The sequence below is a fragment of the Grammomys surdaster genome, unplaced genomic scaffold, assembly GCF_004785775.1.
Source record: "Grammomys surdaster isolate TR1022 unplaced genomic scaffold, NIH_TR_1.0 172, whole genome shotgun sequence".
Taxonomy (NCBI): domain Eukaryota; kingdom Metazoa; phylum Chordata; class Mammalia; order Rodentia; family Muridae; genus Grammomys; species Grammomys surdaster.
Window position 1 is genome coordinate 4,074,291 of NW_021604620.1, and position 14,842 is coordinate 4,089,132.

The 14,842-nt window shown below is 50.7% G+C and overlaps 1 protein-coding gene across 1 annotated transcript; it reads right to left on the bottom strand.

Moving 5' to 3' along the window:
* Positions 1-5,477: 5,477 nt before the first annotated feature.
* Positions 5,478-13,996, bottom strand: LOC114621141 (3-ketoacyl-CoA thiolase A, peroxisomal). Its single transcript, XM_028767358.1, has 12 exons — positions 13,699-13,996; positions 13,466-13,559; positions 12,583-12,640; positions 11,245-11,324; positions 10,964-11,006; positions 8,929-9,027; positions 7,948-8,028; positions 7,009-7,199; positions 6,679-6,858; positions 6,359-6,414; positions 6,128-6,273; positions 5,478-5,808 (listed from the first exon to the last, which is right to left on the bottom strand). Exons 1-12 carry the CDS (start codon positions 13,867-13,869, stop codon positions 5,733-5,735), a joined length of 1,275 nt encoding a protein of 424 aa, XP_028623191.1. The 5' UTR covers positions 13,870-13,996; the 3' UTR covers positions 5,478-5,732.
* Positions 13,997-14,842: the final 846 nt, after the last annotated feature.

A 14,842-nucleotide genomic window follows, 5' to 3' on the forward strand; every position in this document is an offset into this window, starting at 1 on the left:
AGCCTAAAGAATGGGCCTTTGCATTCTGGAGGCAGGGAGAGGCAGATCTCTGGGAGTTCAAGGCTAGCCTACTCTACATAGAAAGTTCCAGGACAGCCAGGACTACACGGTGAAACCTAGTCTCAAAAACGGGTGGGGGTGGGGGGTGGGGGGTAGGGGGGATGATGAAATACACAAGAGGCCACTGCCAGATGGAGAGGGGCTTCATACTCTTAGTTGGACACAGGGAAAGGCGTTCAGGCATTGTGGGTGACCTAGTAATTTAGTTAGAATACTTGAGGCCCCTCTGGGGTGTCTGAGAGGAGATGTTGGGCAGGCCAGTTTGAATGTGTGACCTCTAACTCAGGAAAGAGGTCTTTCTGGGTTTCAAACAATGATTAAGGAGCTATTGTCTCTAAGTGGGTTAGTCAGGTGTGAGAAAAGAGCTCAGAATAGGACAGGTGGAGGCTACTCGGAATTATGAAGAAAACATGGAACACACATGAGAATCATGACAAGCCTACGGGGAAGATGCTAGATAAACCTTCCTCGAAGGCAGGCCTTTGCCAGTTAAACGCTACCTAGAAGTATGTTCGGTTGAAAAGCGGAGAGGTGGGTCTAAAACTTGGAAAGAAGAGTCAGTGGGATCTCAAGGTCCTTACTGTGCGTGGTTCATGTTGCTATAAGCAACGCCAACAGCCTAAACAGTTTCTCACAGTTCTCAAAGCTGGGAAGTCTAAGGCCATATAGCGCTGATGGTCAGCTCCCGGTGTGGGCTCTTTCCCACATGTGCAAATGGTGGCGTCCTCTGTGTGCCATGTCCATAGAGACATGCTGTCGAGGGGTACAGGGAAGAAGGCACAGCTTCACTCCAACATCCATAGTAGCCTAGGAAGCTCCCCCTTATCTCTTAGTTACCACAACTCCAGCCAACTGAAACTCCTGGCTGTAACACAGAAAACTATCTCAGGATCAGCCAATATAAAGCAGAGTCCGGTTTATTTCAGTTTTTGTCTTTACATTGATTGATGATTGATCAATTGACTGATGTGGTGTGTATGGTGACATGTGTGTAGCTGTCAAATGACCATGGGATTCTGGGGATCAAACTCAGATCATAAGGCTTGCCAGCAAGGGCCCTTACCCATTGAGCCATCTTGATGGCTCAAGATATTTTAATAAAGACCCTAAGTGTAAAGGCTGAGAGAAAGGCCATGTGGAAGAGGGGCTGGAGAGATGGCCCTGTGGCTAAGAGCACATACTGCTCTTGCAGAGGCGTTGGGTTTGATTCTCAGTACCCACATCTGTAGTGAGTTCAAGATCAGCCTAAGCAGCTTAGTGGTCCATCTGAGTATAAAATGCAAGTTGGAAGAGTAGCTCAGCCATAGAGCGCTTGCCTAGCAGGGACAAGGCTACAGATTCCAGGATTGTTACACAAAAAGCAAAACAAAGAAACTACCAGAAAACAGGGACTGAATTAGATAAGCCAATTATAATTCAGATTCAATAATTTGTTTTATGCATCTATAATTTTATAATATATTTATATACAGAAGAATTCATCTTGGGGGTATATTGGAAATTAAATCTATCTTCAGTCTATTTTTTAAAGAATTTTTAAAAAGATTTATTTATTCATTTAACGTATGTGAATACACTGTCACTCTCCTCAGACACACACCAGAAGAAGTTATCAGATCCCATTAAAGAGGGTTGTGAGCCACCATGTGGTTGCTAGGAATTGAACTCAGAACCTCTGGAAGGGCAGTCAGTGCTCTTAACCATTGAGCCATCTCTCTAGCCTCTTATATTCAGTCTATTGTGAGTCAGAAGAAATAAAATTAGTCTTTAGATCGGTGGGAAGTTGTTATGAGGGAAGATGGCATTTTGACCAACTGTTTCTATCAGGGCAAGCATAACGTAACTCCTGGTCCAAGGTGGACGGTGGGGTTGGACTTGCCTTCTGTTACATCAGTAGCTTCTGTTAAAAGGGCAGCCGACACTGAGGTTTTTAAAAAGCTGAGTTCAAGTTTGCATCTGGACAAACGCTTGATGGGCTCTGGTGTGTAAGCAAACAGCTCTGTGGGGAGAGGAGCTTGTCCTTCCCAAAGGGGACAAGCTGGCCGTGTGTGTTTGTACTCTTTAGAAGCAACTCTGACTTAGAAAAATTAAATGTTCATCTTCTTTCTGATTGTACTGTGATCATCAGGGTCTGCCTGCCTCCTTCTGTGCAAATTCGAAACTAGTCCGTCTACACTCGTGAAGGAAAAGTCTGGAAAGACATAACCCTGTGTTATCATGAAAATCATTGAGGCTCAGAAACTGGTGGTTAAGGGGTGATGTTTCCATTGCCATCTACTTTATATGGTTTATAACTTGCAATTTATGGCCTGAGATGATACAGAAAAGGAAAACATACAGGAAAATAACACACTATCACCCACTCCGCGGTCTCTCCCATCCTACCACGCCTTTCAGGGGAAGATAATGTGTTGTTCTTCAGACCATGTCAGCCTAGCATTACATAGACCTCAAACTCACAGTGGTCTTCCTGCCTCAGCCTCCCAAGTGCTGTGATTATATTCCGATCAGAACTTTTAAAAGAAATATCCATTTTAAAAATTATGTGTATGTGAGTGCAGATACCCCTGGTGTTCACGAGGCTATTGTTACAGGCAGTGGCAAGCCACCTACTAGGAATGAATCAGATGCTCTGAACAGTCAGATGCACCTTTAACAATTGAGCCATCTCTCCAGACCTGATCAGAACTTTTCATCATTCTCTTTATGAGACAGAATTTTTTTCCTTTTATTGAAAATAGGATTTTTTCTTACAAACTAGATCCTGGTCCCGTGTCTCTACCCTCCATTTCTCCTGGTTCCCCCTCCTCTTCTCTCACACATGGATCTACCCACTTTCTGTCTCCCATTAGAAAATGAACAGGCTGCTAATGAATAATAATAAAGTATAACATAGTGAAAAATAATCAGATAAAACAAAAACTAACACATCACAATAGGACAAAACAGACAGAAGAAACAGAGCCAGAGAACAGGCACAAGAAACAGATACAGACACAGAGACCTGTGCATTCGCACAACCAGGAGTCCCAGTGTGTGTGTGTGTGTGTGTGTGTGTGTATTTCCTTGGTGTCTTCCATAGAATTTGTTGCAGCCCAGGCTTGCCTCAAAGTCATATGTACTCAAGAATGAACGTCATTGAATGAACTCTTCTGCCCTCACTTCACTTTGCAAGTGTTGGTTTTACAGGCATATATATACACCACTGTGTTTGGCTTAAATCTTTCCTCTTAATAATTAGTGGTTTGGCCAGGCATGGTGGCACATGCCTTTAATTCTAGCACTTGGGATATCTCTGAGTTCAAGGTCAACCTGGTCTACAAAGCAAGATCCAGGATAGCCAGGGCTCTATTACACAGAGAAACCCTGACTCAAAAAAAAAAAAAAACCTAAAATAATGATGATAATGATGATGATGATTAGAAGTGGCTTCAGGAGGGGTGGAGGGACAAGCCTGTAATCGCAGCACTTGAGAGAAAAGCACACGACGACGGGCAGCTCAGTGCAGCTCTGGTCTAATTCCCACCCAGTTTTGCCAAAGTTCCAGTCTCCATTCTGCTATTCTTAGCCAACTCATGTTCCACAGTCCAGCTCCCCACAGTGGCCAGAGGCACTGTGGAAGGAAGAGCTGCCTTGGATATCCCATTTCAGACCCTAGCAGGCCCCTCATGTCCTTGGGATAAGAACCATCTCTCCTCACAACCTCAGTTCAGGCCATGTTAAGTGAGAAGGGCAATTTCTTTACCCTTGTCTCCTCTGGTCCCCAAATTCCTGAGGGCAGGGAAGGCTTGGCTTCTGCCTTGACCAGGAGCCACACAAAATGTGTGTGTGTGTGTATAGCAAATGCACCAGGTGGGGGCACTGCTGAGGTGTGTGCTAGGCGGCTGGGCCAGTCTAGCTAGAGAGACTGCCCCAAGGAAGGGTGGAGGAGGGAATTCCTGGACCTTCTGTAGCTGCAAGAAGAAAAGCAGGAGACAGACACCTTCAGATGGAGCAGGCCACTTGCCACCAATATCCTGGGATGACACTGTGTCCTGTACCTGCTTTCCTACCAGAACCTCAGGTATACCAGATTGTGCTGGAGTGGACATGCAGGAGATTGAAAGATGCATTGACTCAGGGGTCTGCTCCTGGGGTGTGCCAAGCAAACCACTTAGGCATACTGGAGGCTTCTCTACCCACCAGGGAGGAGAATAGCATCTGGCTCGGCTCTGTTCCCAGGCTTGCCCTGCCCTGAGAGTGGGGGCTGGAGAGTGGGAAGTCAACCATGCACCCTTAAGACTGAAGATGAATCCTGTGTCTAATATACTAAAGAGAAATGAGTTGGATAGATCCGGGGATGGCCTGATGGATGGGGACAGTGTGTACCCAAAACAGCTGTGAGGGACACATGGCTCCAAGCCTATGGATCATCAGGGTGACCTTCACTGTCAGGAAGGTCACAGACCAGTATGGAGCTTCGAGTGCCTGGCTTAGGTGACAGGTATTGAAGGACAGACCCAGGAAAATACCAGAGACCAGAAGCAGAGGCCGAGCAAGCTAGCAGGACTCTATAGCCTGGAGCCTGGGTAGCAGCTGAGGCCATGCCAGAGGGTGATTTGAAGACTGCTGGGGTATACACCAGAGCCTTAGGAGGCTAGGGTAGAGCCAGCTGTGGACCCCATCTTCCAGATGGTTGGCCTCTTGAACATTCAGCAGCTGTGGTTCAACACAGCCACATGAGATGGGTCCATTTTCACCATGGAGGACAGAGAGGGCTCATGAGGTGGCAGCCTTCCCTTGAGGACATGAAAGGGTTTACCTATCTCTGGGGAGGGGAGAAGGATGTTTTCTTCAGTGGTGTGACCAAACATAAGCTACCCATGTAAACTCAGAACTCTGGTTGATTAAGCTGGACCTGAGTGGAATCGACTTTGACCTGTTGTTGGCTTCTTATCTGGAGGAAGAGTCATTTGTTTGTACCTCCCCTGGAAAAGATCACATGACAGCTCCATAGAAGGGAGGAGGGAGAGGGTGACCATGGAAGGATAGCCCCAGCACCTATTCCCAAGAGCAGTGTGCTAGACCAAGTCCGAGTGTTAGAAGGTATGTTGGGGTACAGCTGTGGGGAAGAGGCTCCTAGGATGGAATACCTCCTATACATGGTACCTGGGGATATCCAGTCCCCAGCCTCAGCCTTCCGCTGAAGAATTTATACATAGCCCAGGGCTGGAGAGCAGGGACAGTGGCTAGGGGCTGGAGGATTCCTGGGATGGGGGAACCTCTTCTAGGACAACAGTGTCATCTGAGGTCCTGCATGACAGGTCTCCAGAGCCTGCACACAGATAGATCTCACCTGAGAGACCTTGGTTCTTAATCATTTATGCACAAAATCCAGGAGTCGATAGCTGACTCCTGCAAGAAATGACAGCCACCAAACTGAGACAGTACACATTTACTATATCCATCCCTCAGAGGTACAACCTGGGTGTCCCATGCTCACTTCAGCATGGCTTGGGGTACTTGAAGGGGCTGTCCCACCCCCTGTTCCAACATTGATTACATTTTCTAAATTAAAGTGCTGTGACACACCCATTCCACACATCTGCTGAGTGTCCCACGCAGATGGCTTTTGTAGCATCCCTCTCCAGACACCACTGGAAGACTCTCTGGGTAGTGTCTGCAACCAGGCCTCAGTTCCCAGGGTATTCAAAGACGGCAGCAGCTCCCATTCCAGTCCCAATGCACATGGACACCACGCCATAAGCCCTGAGGAAAAGAAACAGTGTTGGCTCACACAGCCAGACCCCAACCCATGCTCCCACCAGGCAGAGCTGCAGCAACAAGGGCTCATGGGCAGAGTCAAAGCTGGCAGAGCAGACCTGTGGGAACTGAGTCCCAGACAGGCACACACTCAGGTGGCAGACACCTGGTTATGCTGCTTTTGAAGCAAGGCTTCTGGAAGACAGGTGTCACCCCTCCATTCCCAGTTGAGAACACTTGAGTGTGTGCTCACCTCCCCAAGCCCCAGCTATCACACACCCCAGCTCAAATATCACCCACAACAGCCCACAGGGAGCAGCCTTACCGTCTGCCACGACGTTTCAGCTCATTGAGCAGTGTAACAACCTGCCTTGCTCCCGTGCAGCCCAGGGGGTGGCCCAGGGCTATTGCACCCCCCAGGGGGTTCACCTTCTCTGCAGGAATTCCTAGCTTCTCCACACAGTAGAGGGCCTGGAAAGAGCCAGAGCAGGAGCCAAAGTCCCCATCTGCTCTGAACTGCTGGCCCAATCAATCCCACCATATCACCCAGGCTCACCTGACTGGCAAAGGCCTCATTGATCTCAAAGATGTCTATGTCATTCACAGTCAGCCCTGTAGACAAGATTTGGATCAGAGCTGACAGTTATGGGCAGGACTCTAAATCTCCTTGGGCTCAGTCCCAAGTACAGCTCTAGTGGTCTATCGTATCTGCCAGGTAAGTGGGTTCCCGGGAGTAGGTTAGAGAGGTCTTGGATGTGGGGTGCTAGCCTGACTCATCTTCATGGCAGAGCACCTGCAAGGTCACACCCAGAACTCCCCAGTCCCAAAAACAAGTTATGAAGGATCCAAGGTCAGGGCAAGAAGGAGTCACCTCACCTGCTTTCTGCAAGGCCACAGGGATGGCATAGGCAGGTCCGATGCCCATGATGTCAGGAGGAACCCCGACCACTGCATAGGACCTCAGGACCCCAAGGATGGGGAGGCCCAATTCTTCAGCCTTGGACCTCCGGGCCAGCAGGACGGCAGCTGCTCCATCACTCACCTGACTGGAGTTTCCTAGGGGAGGAATGTTGGGATGAGGAGGCATCAGGCTGAGCTGAGGAGACCCAGACCCCTGACCATCACCTTCCCAGGTGGCATGGTCAGCTCCAGGTCTCAGAGTGGGACAGGCCTCTGCAATCAGCCCTATTCCTGACCCACGCTCACCAGCCGTGGTAGAGCCTCCATCCTTGAAGGCAGGCTTCAGCTTGGACAGGCCCTGCATGGTGGTACTGGGGCGGACACCCTCATCCTGAGACACGGTGATGGTTTTCTTGTCACCCTTATCATCGAGGACAGTGGTTGTCACAGGCACAATCTCAGCATGGAAGCATCCTCTGCTCTGGGCTCTTGCTGCCCTGCCAGCCCCGTGGATAGTAAGACATAGGTATGTCTGGGATCCCTTCCTGCCTGTCACTAACCTTGGCCAGCTCAGAAGAACATGTACTTCAGAGTTTGGAGTCTGGGAAAACACCTGGCCCTTGAGGAGCTCCGATTAGAAGGAAATCCTCAGGACCCTACATTTGGTAGGTACAGGATGCCTGGGGACATTTAGAGCCCCTTCTTCATCTGCCCCATGGTGCTCACTAGATCATCTCAAAGGGGAGGAGGAAGTTTGAAGATGTTGGCCTTTGTGTGTGCACACCTCCTGCCCAACCCCCAGAGCATGCATTTAGAGGTCAGAGGTCAGCTTTGGGGAAGGGAAGTGGTCCTCTCCTTTCCCCTTCTGGGGGACAGTGTCTCATTTCTGATGTTCTTCTAATAGCTGGAGAACAAACTTCAAGCTGCTTCTCTCATCTCTGCTAAGAACCCTGCTTGAGGAGGCCACCTAGCCAAGACACCACGTACTTCTAGCCTGCCCAGAGATCTCAGGCTCTGTACTTCTCTGATGGCAGCTCATCTTTGCCTGAGGTCACCTCCCCAAACTCAGCCTATTCCATAATTTGGGAAGCCAGTGCATTTGCCCAACCCATCGTAATGCTGACCACTGGTACCTTCCAGATAGAGATATGAAGTCTGTCCCTTGGCAATATTCTACCTGATCCACTCTCCAGCCCCACCCTCAGCCCGTCTCCCCACCCCCCCCACACACACAAACACACTCACTTCTGCTGGGAGGCCAGCGCGAAGGCATCCTGCTTCTGCCGCGAAATGCCAAAACGCTCAGCCACATTCTCCGAGGTTATCCTAGTGTACACACAGGAAACCAAAGGCCATGGGTCTGCTGGCCTGAGGGCCAGGGCCACGCTGAAGGACTATGCTTGCACCTAGGGGGGTCCACGTCAAAAATAGAGCTTCCAGCCCATGTCCCAGGGACTCCCAGCTCATCATAAATACTGAGTGCCCATGTCCACAGATGCTCAAAGACTCACACCTCAAGGAGGGAAGAGCAGCCTGAACCTAGGGGCCTTTAGGAGAAACTGTCCCCTGGGTGTGTCATCTCTGCCCATAAGACAGGGCAGGAGGATTCTGGGAACACTATCTGGTCCCAGTTTCTCCTGTGGCTTCCAGGCTACTCGTGAAAACACACAGGATGTGGAGAAAGCCAGGTCAGGCTAGAGTTCTCATACAGTGAGCCTCCCAGAATCCCTTGCCCTTGGATACAATTTGGAGAGCTCACAGACAAGGCTGCAGAATTAAAGCACTGGAGACGGAACAGACTTCTCACAAGGTATCTCACAGGCCCGAGTCCTCCCCTGCAAGGACAAGAAACCAAGCTCCCCATGGCCACAACTGTTGAGGCCTCCCAAGGCTTCAGGGGATGCTCCCGCTGCCTTCCCTGAGACACAGTCATGTAGAATGAGCTACATTTGGAAATTCGTGGAGTCAGAGAGGTGTGAATGTGTGTGTGTGAGTGTGTGTGTGTGTGTGTGTGTGTGTGTGTGTGTGTATGCAGGGATGGAAGGCCTCAGGAAAGTGAAATCAAGAGCAGCATCAATCTCATATCCAGTTCCTACCGAGCATATGACAGCCAGAGGAAGAAGAGGAAGCTAAGCACTGCCAGCCAGAGAAGAAATACCCTGATGTCTGGTCGAGGACAGACAGAACCCTGACTGGGCACATACACAGCTTCCTGTGAACACTTACCCCATAGGAATCAGGCAGTCTCTGGCTTTCTCACTCTCCAGCAGGCGGGAAGAAATATTCCCAGGGTTCCCTCTGTTAGACAGGGACATGGACTCCACCCTGAGGAAGAGGAAGAAGATGAGGAGGAGAAATGAGCACTAGGCTTTAGTAGGAAGCCCCAGGGATAGCCAGCTGTGTGGCAAGTGCTAGGGAATAAAGATCCAGGGAGCCCTTTGGGAGTGAGGTAAGCTCTCTAGGAAGCCTGAGAAGGCCCATGAGGCAGGTGGAGGTTACAAGGCAGCCGAGCCTTCTCTCCCTCAAGCTTAGGACCCAGCAGTTTACCAGACACACTCCTAGTGCTGATGCAGGGAACTGGCAGTCCCCAGGCACTGCCTTCTGGTACCCACCCCTCAGCACAGGACAAATGCTCAGAGCTTGGCCAAGCTCTCAGGAATATCAAAGTCAAAGTGGGAAAGGAGAAATTCTTTTAAAACAAGCACAAAGCTAATGTCAATCAAAGAGAGACCTGGCTGGAACAGACAAGGAGGATGGACAGGAAGTCAGCGTCCAGGGCTCGGAAAGGGTGAGTGGGTGTGGGTAAAGTGTCAAGACAACAGCAGATGACCTTAGTCAAGAGTTGTTTCTACCTCTAGCACTAGCTTGACATCTTTTACAGCATAAGACGCATTCACACAGTGTCACCACAGGGCACAGACCCCATGGAGACAGCTGATCCTCTCGTAACCTTCACAGAGCTGAAGTAGGTGTCCCTTTATAAAGATGAGGACAGTGAGGTCTGAGTGGTGAGGAATGTCCTTGGTTGTTCAACCTAGACCACAACTAGGCAGTCTGGCCCCAGAGATCACCCTCAGCTAAGGGTGATCAGCTTAACTGGTCAGGTCGTGATGTGGGCATCTGATAGACCCGCCCGCTCTGTTTCCAGCACGAGGGTCCTCAAGCTGACTGGGTCTAGAATAGAATCCCTTGAGGAACTTATGGACCCCCAGCCATTCCCCTTCAGGTATATCTGCTGCCCTCACTGTGACAAATGCAATGAACAGCAACAGCCAGGCTGGCTGTGACCCTTGGCCACCAGTGTCCTCATCTGTGGACTTGGGTTGTCTTCCTAACAGCCTGCAGGTCAGGGCAACATGGTGCAGGCAGCCAGGACCTGACCTTAGGGCTGCAATGCTTCCTAGCAAAAGCTATTCTCTAGAACTGACTGCTAGCTCTGAAGCCTCCCAAGGCCTCCCCTTAACTGTCTTTCCAGCTTTGGACAACCTCAAGACTAGGTCCTAGCACCCTGGGGTGCAGTCTAGGTGGTGACGGTGAACAGATACCCAGCAGTCTGTCCCTCAGAATGCAGATGTACCCGAGTGCCAGACTGGTGGCAAAAGAATGGCTGAGGAGAAAAGTTGTCCAATAAAAGCTGTCCCTGGGGGGCTGGAGAGATGGCTCAGAAGTTAAGAACACTGACTGCTCTTCCAGAGGTCCTGAGTTCAATTCCCAGCAACCACATGGTGGTTCACAACCATCTGCAATGAGATCGGATGCCCTCTTCTGGTGTGTCTGAAGACAGCTACAGTGTACTCACATACCATATATATATATGCTGTTCCCAACTTTACGATGGCTCCCAACCTAAGAACTTCTCGTCTTACTAGCTGGGATGGACAGGCATGACCCACAATGCTCTGCTCTGTATGTCTCTGGGTTTAGAGAAACAAAACTGATATTCCTTCCTTTACAGGCAAAGAGAACACATGAGCGAGTGCCCTGTGGGCACTCTCAACTGCAGTGCTTTCTCAACATGCTTGCCTACATGTTCCAGGATACCTTAGAGACCAATTCCCCTTCCTGCTGGTGCTGAGACTGGACCATTCCTGAGCAGCCCAGCACTTGGGCCACTCCTACACACATTTCTGGAAGCCCAGCCTATTCAGCTGTCTTAGTGGGCAGGGAGAATCCTGGAATCATGGCACCTCAGAACTGAGGAGAGAAAAATTAGTTTGATTGTTGCACTGGTTAATAAGGTCTGGCAGGAAGGTAATCTTACCCACAGGCCATGCCAATGTCATAAGACCCATTTCTGATGCCACCTGCAACAAAAGCACTTCATAACCATCCTTGGCCAGGGTGGGTCTGCCCTGGAGCAGCAAAGCCCACTCCCTCCCTGTTCTCGGGTTACACTCAACAAAGACTCATAGACGACCCAGGAACACCCAGAAAGGCTCGGGGTGTGACAGTAGGTGCGCCTCCACTCTTTCTCTCTAGGGTCCTGAGGGTCATGGACCAAGGTCAGGGTACACTCATGGGCACCCAGCAGTCACAATTTACCAGCAATGTTGGCCACCGCCTGTAGTCCTGAGGAACACTGTCTGTTGACCGTAGACAAAGGTACAGTCTCTGGAATGCCACTGGAACAGAGAGGAGATGGCAGTCAGCCCTGGATGTGTGGCCAGCCCTGGATGTGTGGCCAGCCCTAGATGTGACCCTGCCTCATGGAAAGCAGGCCCCATGAATCCCAGGGTCCCATTATGGCCTATAGCAGTGTACAGGCCAGAGGGTAACAGCTGGTCTTGCCACCACTAGGGGAGGCATAAAGGAGAGGTCAATTACTAGGCAAACTTTCACTACAGCCACTTGCTACTAAGGAGACAGTTGGAAGCTTTGCCCATGAGACCTAGCTCTTGGGCTGGTGGCCAGGCTCTTTGTGGGCAAAGAAGATGTCTACTTTTCTTTGTCAAAACTTCTGAAGAGAAGAGGAACGCCAGTGGCCCAAACAAGCTTCCCCTGCCTGAGTTTCGAATCTCAAGATACCGGGGCGCTCCTGTTTGCAGACCTAGGTTGTAAGTGTCTGTAGTGACAGGGAGGTACATAGCAACCCAGTGGACAAGAAGGTCACTCATTTTGAGAGTCAGTCTTGGGGGTGTCTGGGCAGGGACTAGCCAGAGCTAGGTGAGGAGAGAGAGAGCTCTCTATGGTAACAGAATAGGCAGAATGAGGGTATAGGAGTGGCCAGTATAGCAGAAGAAGGGAAAGTCAAAAAGAAGAAGCAGGTGAGAGATGAACTGGAAAGTTACAGGAGATTTGGGGAGGCTAATTCTGACCTTTTCCATGTCTCTAGAGTGAAGGTTTTTCCCCTGTTCTGACTCTGGCTACTATTGCTATTACTCCTCACCCACGTGGTAGGAAGGACTGAGGGAGGAGAGTCTTCAATCTACATGTAGAAGTAACTGAACTACTGCTCCCCCATCTGGAAGGGCCAAGATGACCAGGGACCCTGGCTTCCCCTCTCCCTGGGTTTTGCTCCCTACCTCTACCCTCAAGCTTCTGATAACTGACTGAGCCTGGGGTTCTCAGGCGGCTCAAATAGGAAATGAAGTTAAGATCCTGATCAAGGTCATGTGATTATTTATCGGACATGTGGGGACAGAGTCCATGCTTCCAAAGGGTAAAAAAATAAGCTGGCTTTGGGAAACATCTGGTCACCTTTGCTCTAGTCCCAAAGCTCTGGGTATCCTGGTTCTGGGCCAGGTAACACATCCTTCAAAGTAGGAGGAACGCTGGGTCCAAGGATTCTGGCTGATTTGATATCTAGGGTCCAACCTGATAACCTGTCACCTACAAACTGGCTAATGTTGGTAGAATCCCCACCAGAGGTAGAAGGGTTACCTCAGAAATTGGGCGATACGTGCCATGACAGCTCCAGCTCCTGGCTCAAGTACATTGCCTGTAGATAGAAACCTTATTCAGTACCAAGCAGCGGTCTGCATACTAAAGTTCAGCTGTGAGTTCCAGAGAGGAGACATTCCAGATCTTTCTTCCAGATCACTTTAGGATTTTCCCAGGCTCGTGTGAAGCTATAGAAGTTCAGAGTCTGGAAAATGGAGAACTAGCTACCCAACAGCTTGTCATCCACCAGCCTTGTTGGAGGGTCAAGGCATGCTCCTCTAAATCACAGGCTTGGGTGTGTGTGTTGGGGAGTGCTTGCCTGGTAACAGGAGAGACTAGGGTAAGAGATACAGTGCAAAGCCTGAAAGCTGAGGGGAGCGGGGCTGTGGGTGAGGGAAGTGAGGGTCTGCAACTGCTCACCTCCTCTAGTGTCCTCCTCCAAGCCCTGTGTCAAAGCAAGGACGAGGGACAGGCTGGCACCTGTCCTACACTATGTTCTAGCTCAGGGAAAGAGCAGGGGTTAGGGCAGGGTGGGAAGTGTGTCCGTGTAGGGTTTTCTCACCTCCTGGAATCTCCAGGAACATCTTGGCTTTAGAGCAATGATTCTCAACCATTACAATGCTGTGGTGACCCCCAACCATAAAATTATTTTTCGTTGCTACCTCAGAACTGTAATTCCGCTACTGTTATGTATCATAATGCAGATATCTGTGTTTTCCGATGATCTTAGGCGAACCCTGTAAAAGGATCCTTCGAACATTCCACTTAAATCGGTAGTATCTGTAGTCTTGCTCAGTGAAACCCAGATTCTCGGTGAGAAGGAGAGGCTCCAGGGAGGAGGGCGGCGGGGAAGGGCCGGTGCTGGACCCGCAGGGGAGCTCACCCACGGAGATGTCTCCCAGCTGCTCAGGCTTTAGCTTCACGTCCTGGAGAACCGCGGTCAACACGGCCGACAGAAGCTCGTCGGGGGTGGTGTCCTGCAGGGCGAGGCGCAGCAGCGGTGAGCCCAGCTCCCGCATTCTCACCTGGGGACTTTGCGGTCACCGGACCCCCGTGGGCAGAATCCCGCCCACGCTGACCGCCTTCTGCTCCCCTCGGCCACCTGAGGGACCTCACCTTGAAGCCGCCGCGGCTGGCACGGCCGATGGGGGTGCGCCGTCCGTGCACCACCACCACGTCGGAGGCCGAGGCCTGCGGGAAGCCAGCGGAGCAGGGCGCAGCTTGCAGCGCGGAGCTCGACTCGGGCCGGCCGGCCAGGTGGCCCAGCACTACCTGCAGCCGATGCATCGCGGAGGTCGGTCCCACCGATTCGCTCAGGCTCTGAACGCAGAGCTTTATGAACAGAAACGATGGCAGGCGCAGACGCAGGCGCAGGACAGCCCTCTACCTCCCGAGGCCTGAAAGTGGATCACAACCCGGGTAGAATAATACTGAGAATGGTGGATGGAGTCTTTAGAGGGTCCGCCCACCCCTAGACGCAACCAATTAGATTAAGGGGAGTCTGCTTGAGGGCCGCCCACCCACCCCTTGCCCCAGAGCCCCGCCCAATGCCCGTCCTAACACTCTCTTTCCACTCAAAGCCCCGCCCGCCAATCCTACGGAGGCCAATCATAATGCGTACTCTTAATCCTCCCCTAGAAAAGCAGACTGGAAACTTAAGTTTGCACAACCTTTTGTAGACACACGGAAAGGAGGCTCCCCAAACTTATGGTTTCCTAAGATGAACTCAGCCTCAAGGGAGTCCCTCCCCTTGCGCTCAGCGCGCAGCAGCGTGGAAGGCGGAGCCCTGCCCATGGCTTCTCCCTTTGTTGGGCTAGGCAGAAAAGACACTCTTGTCTCCCATCAAAATTTGCTGTGCTTGGCCCCGGGACCCAAAACCCAGAAAAGCCAAGGACCTAGATAGTGTTGAAGCACTTAGTTCAGCCCCAACCGGGTTTTGCTGTCTCAGAAGCCCTCTCAGAAAACAAAGTAATTTTGGGTTCCCAGCTGGTGTGAAGAACCGATTTTACTAAGGTGCTGAGTGGCAGGCAGGTTCTAACTGTAGTATGCACCACATATGTCTTAAGCCTGTTCTACGTCTGTTTGGAATAATGCCATTAGTGTCATTAGTGTCATTCCCCTAATTGTACTAAGCCCGGGGGGAGGGGGCTGGGGACCCAGTATTAGAGATTGACACCTAAGTAGATTAACCAAGTGAATTAACGAAAACAATCTTCTTTGGGTCTAGACCCAACGTTAAAGAGTAAGGTCCGCGTGTTTT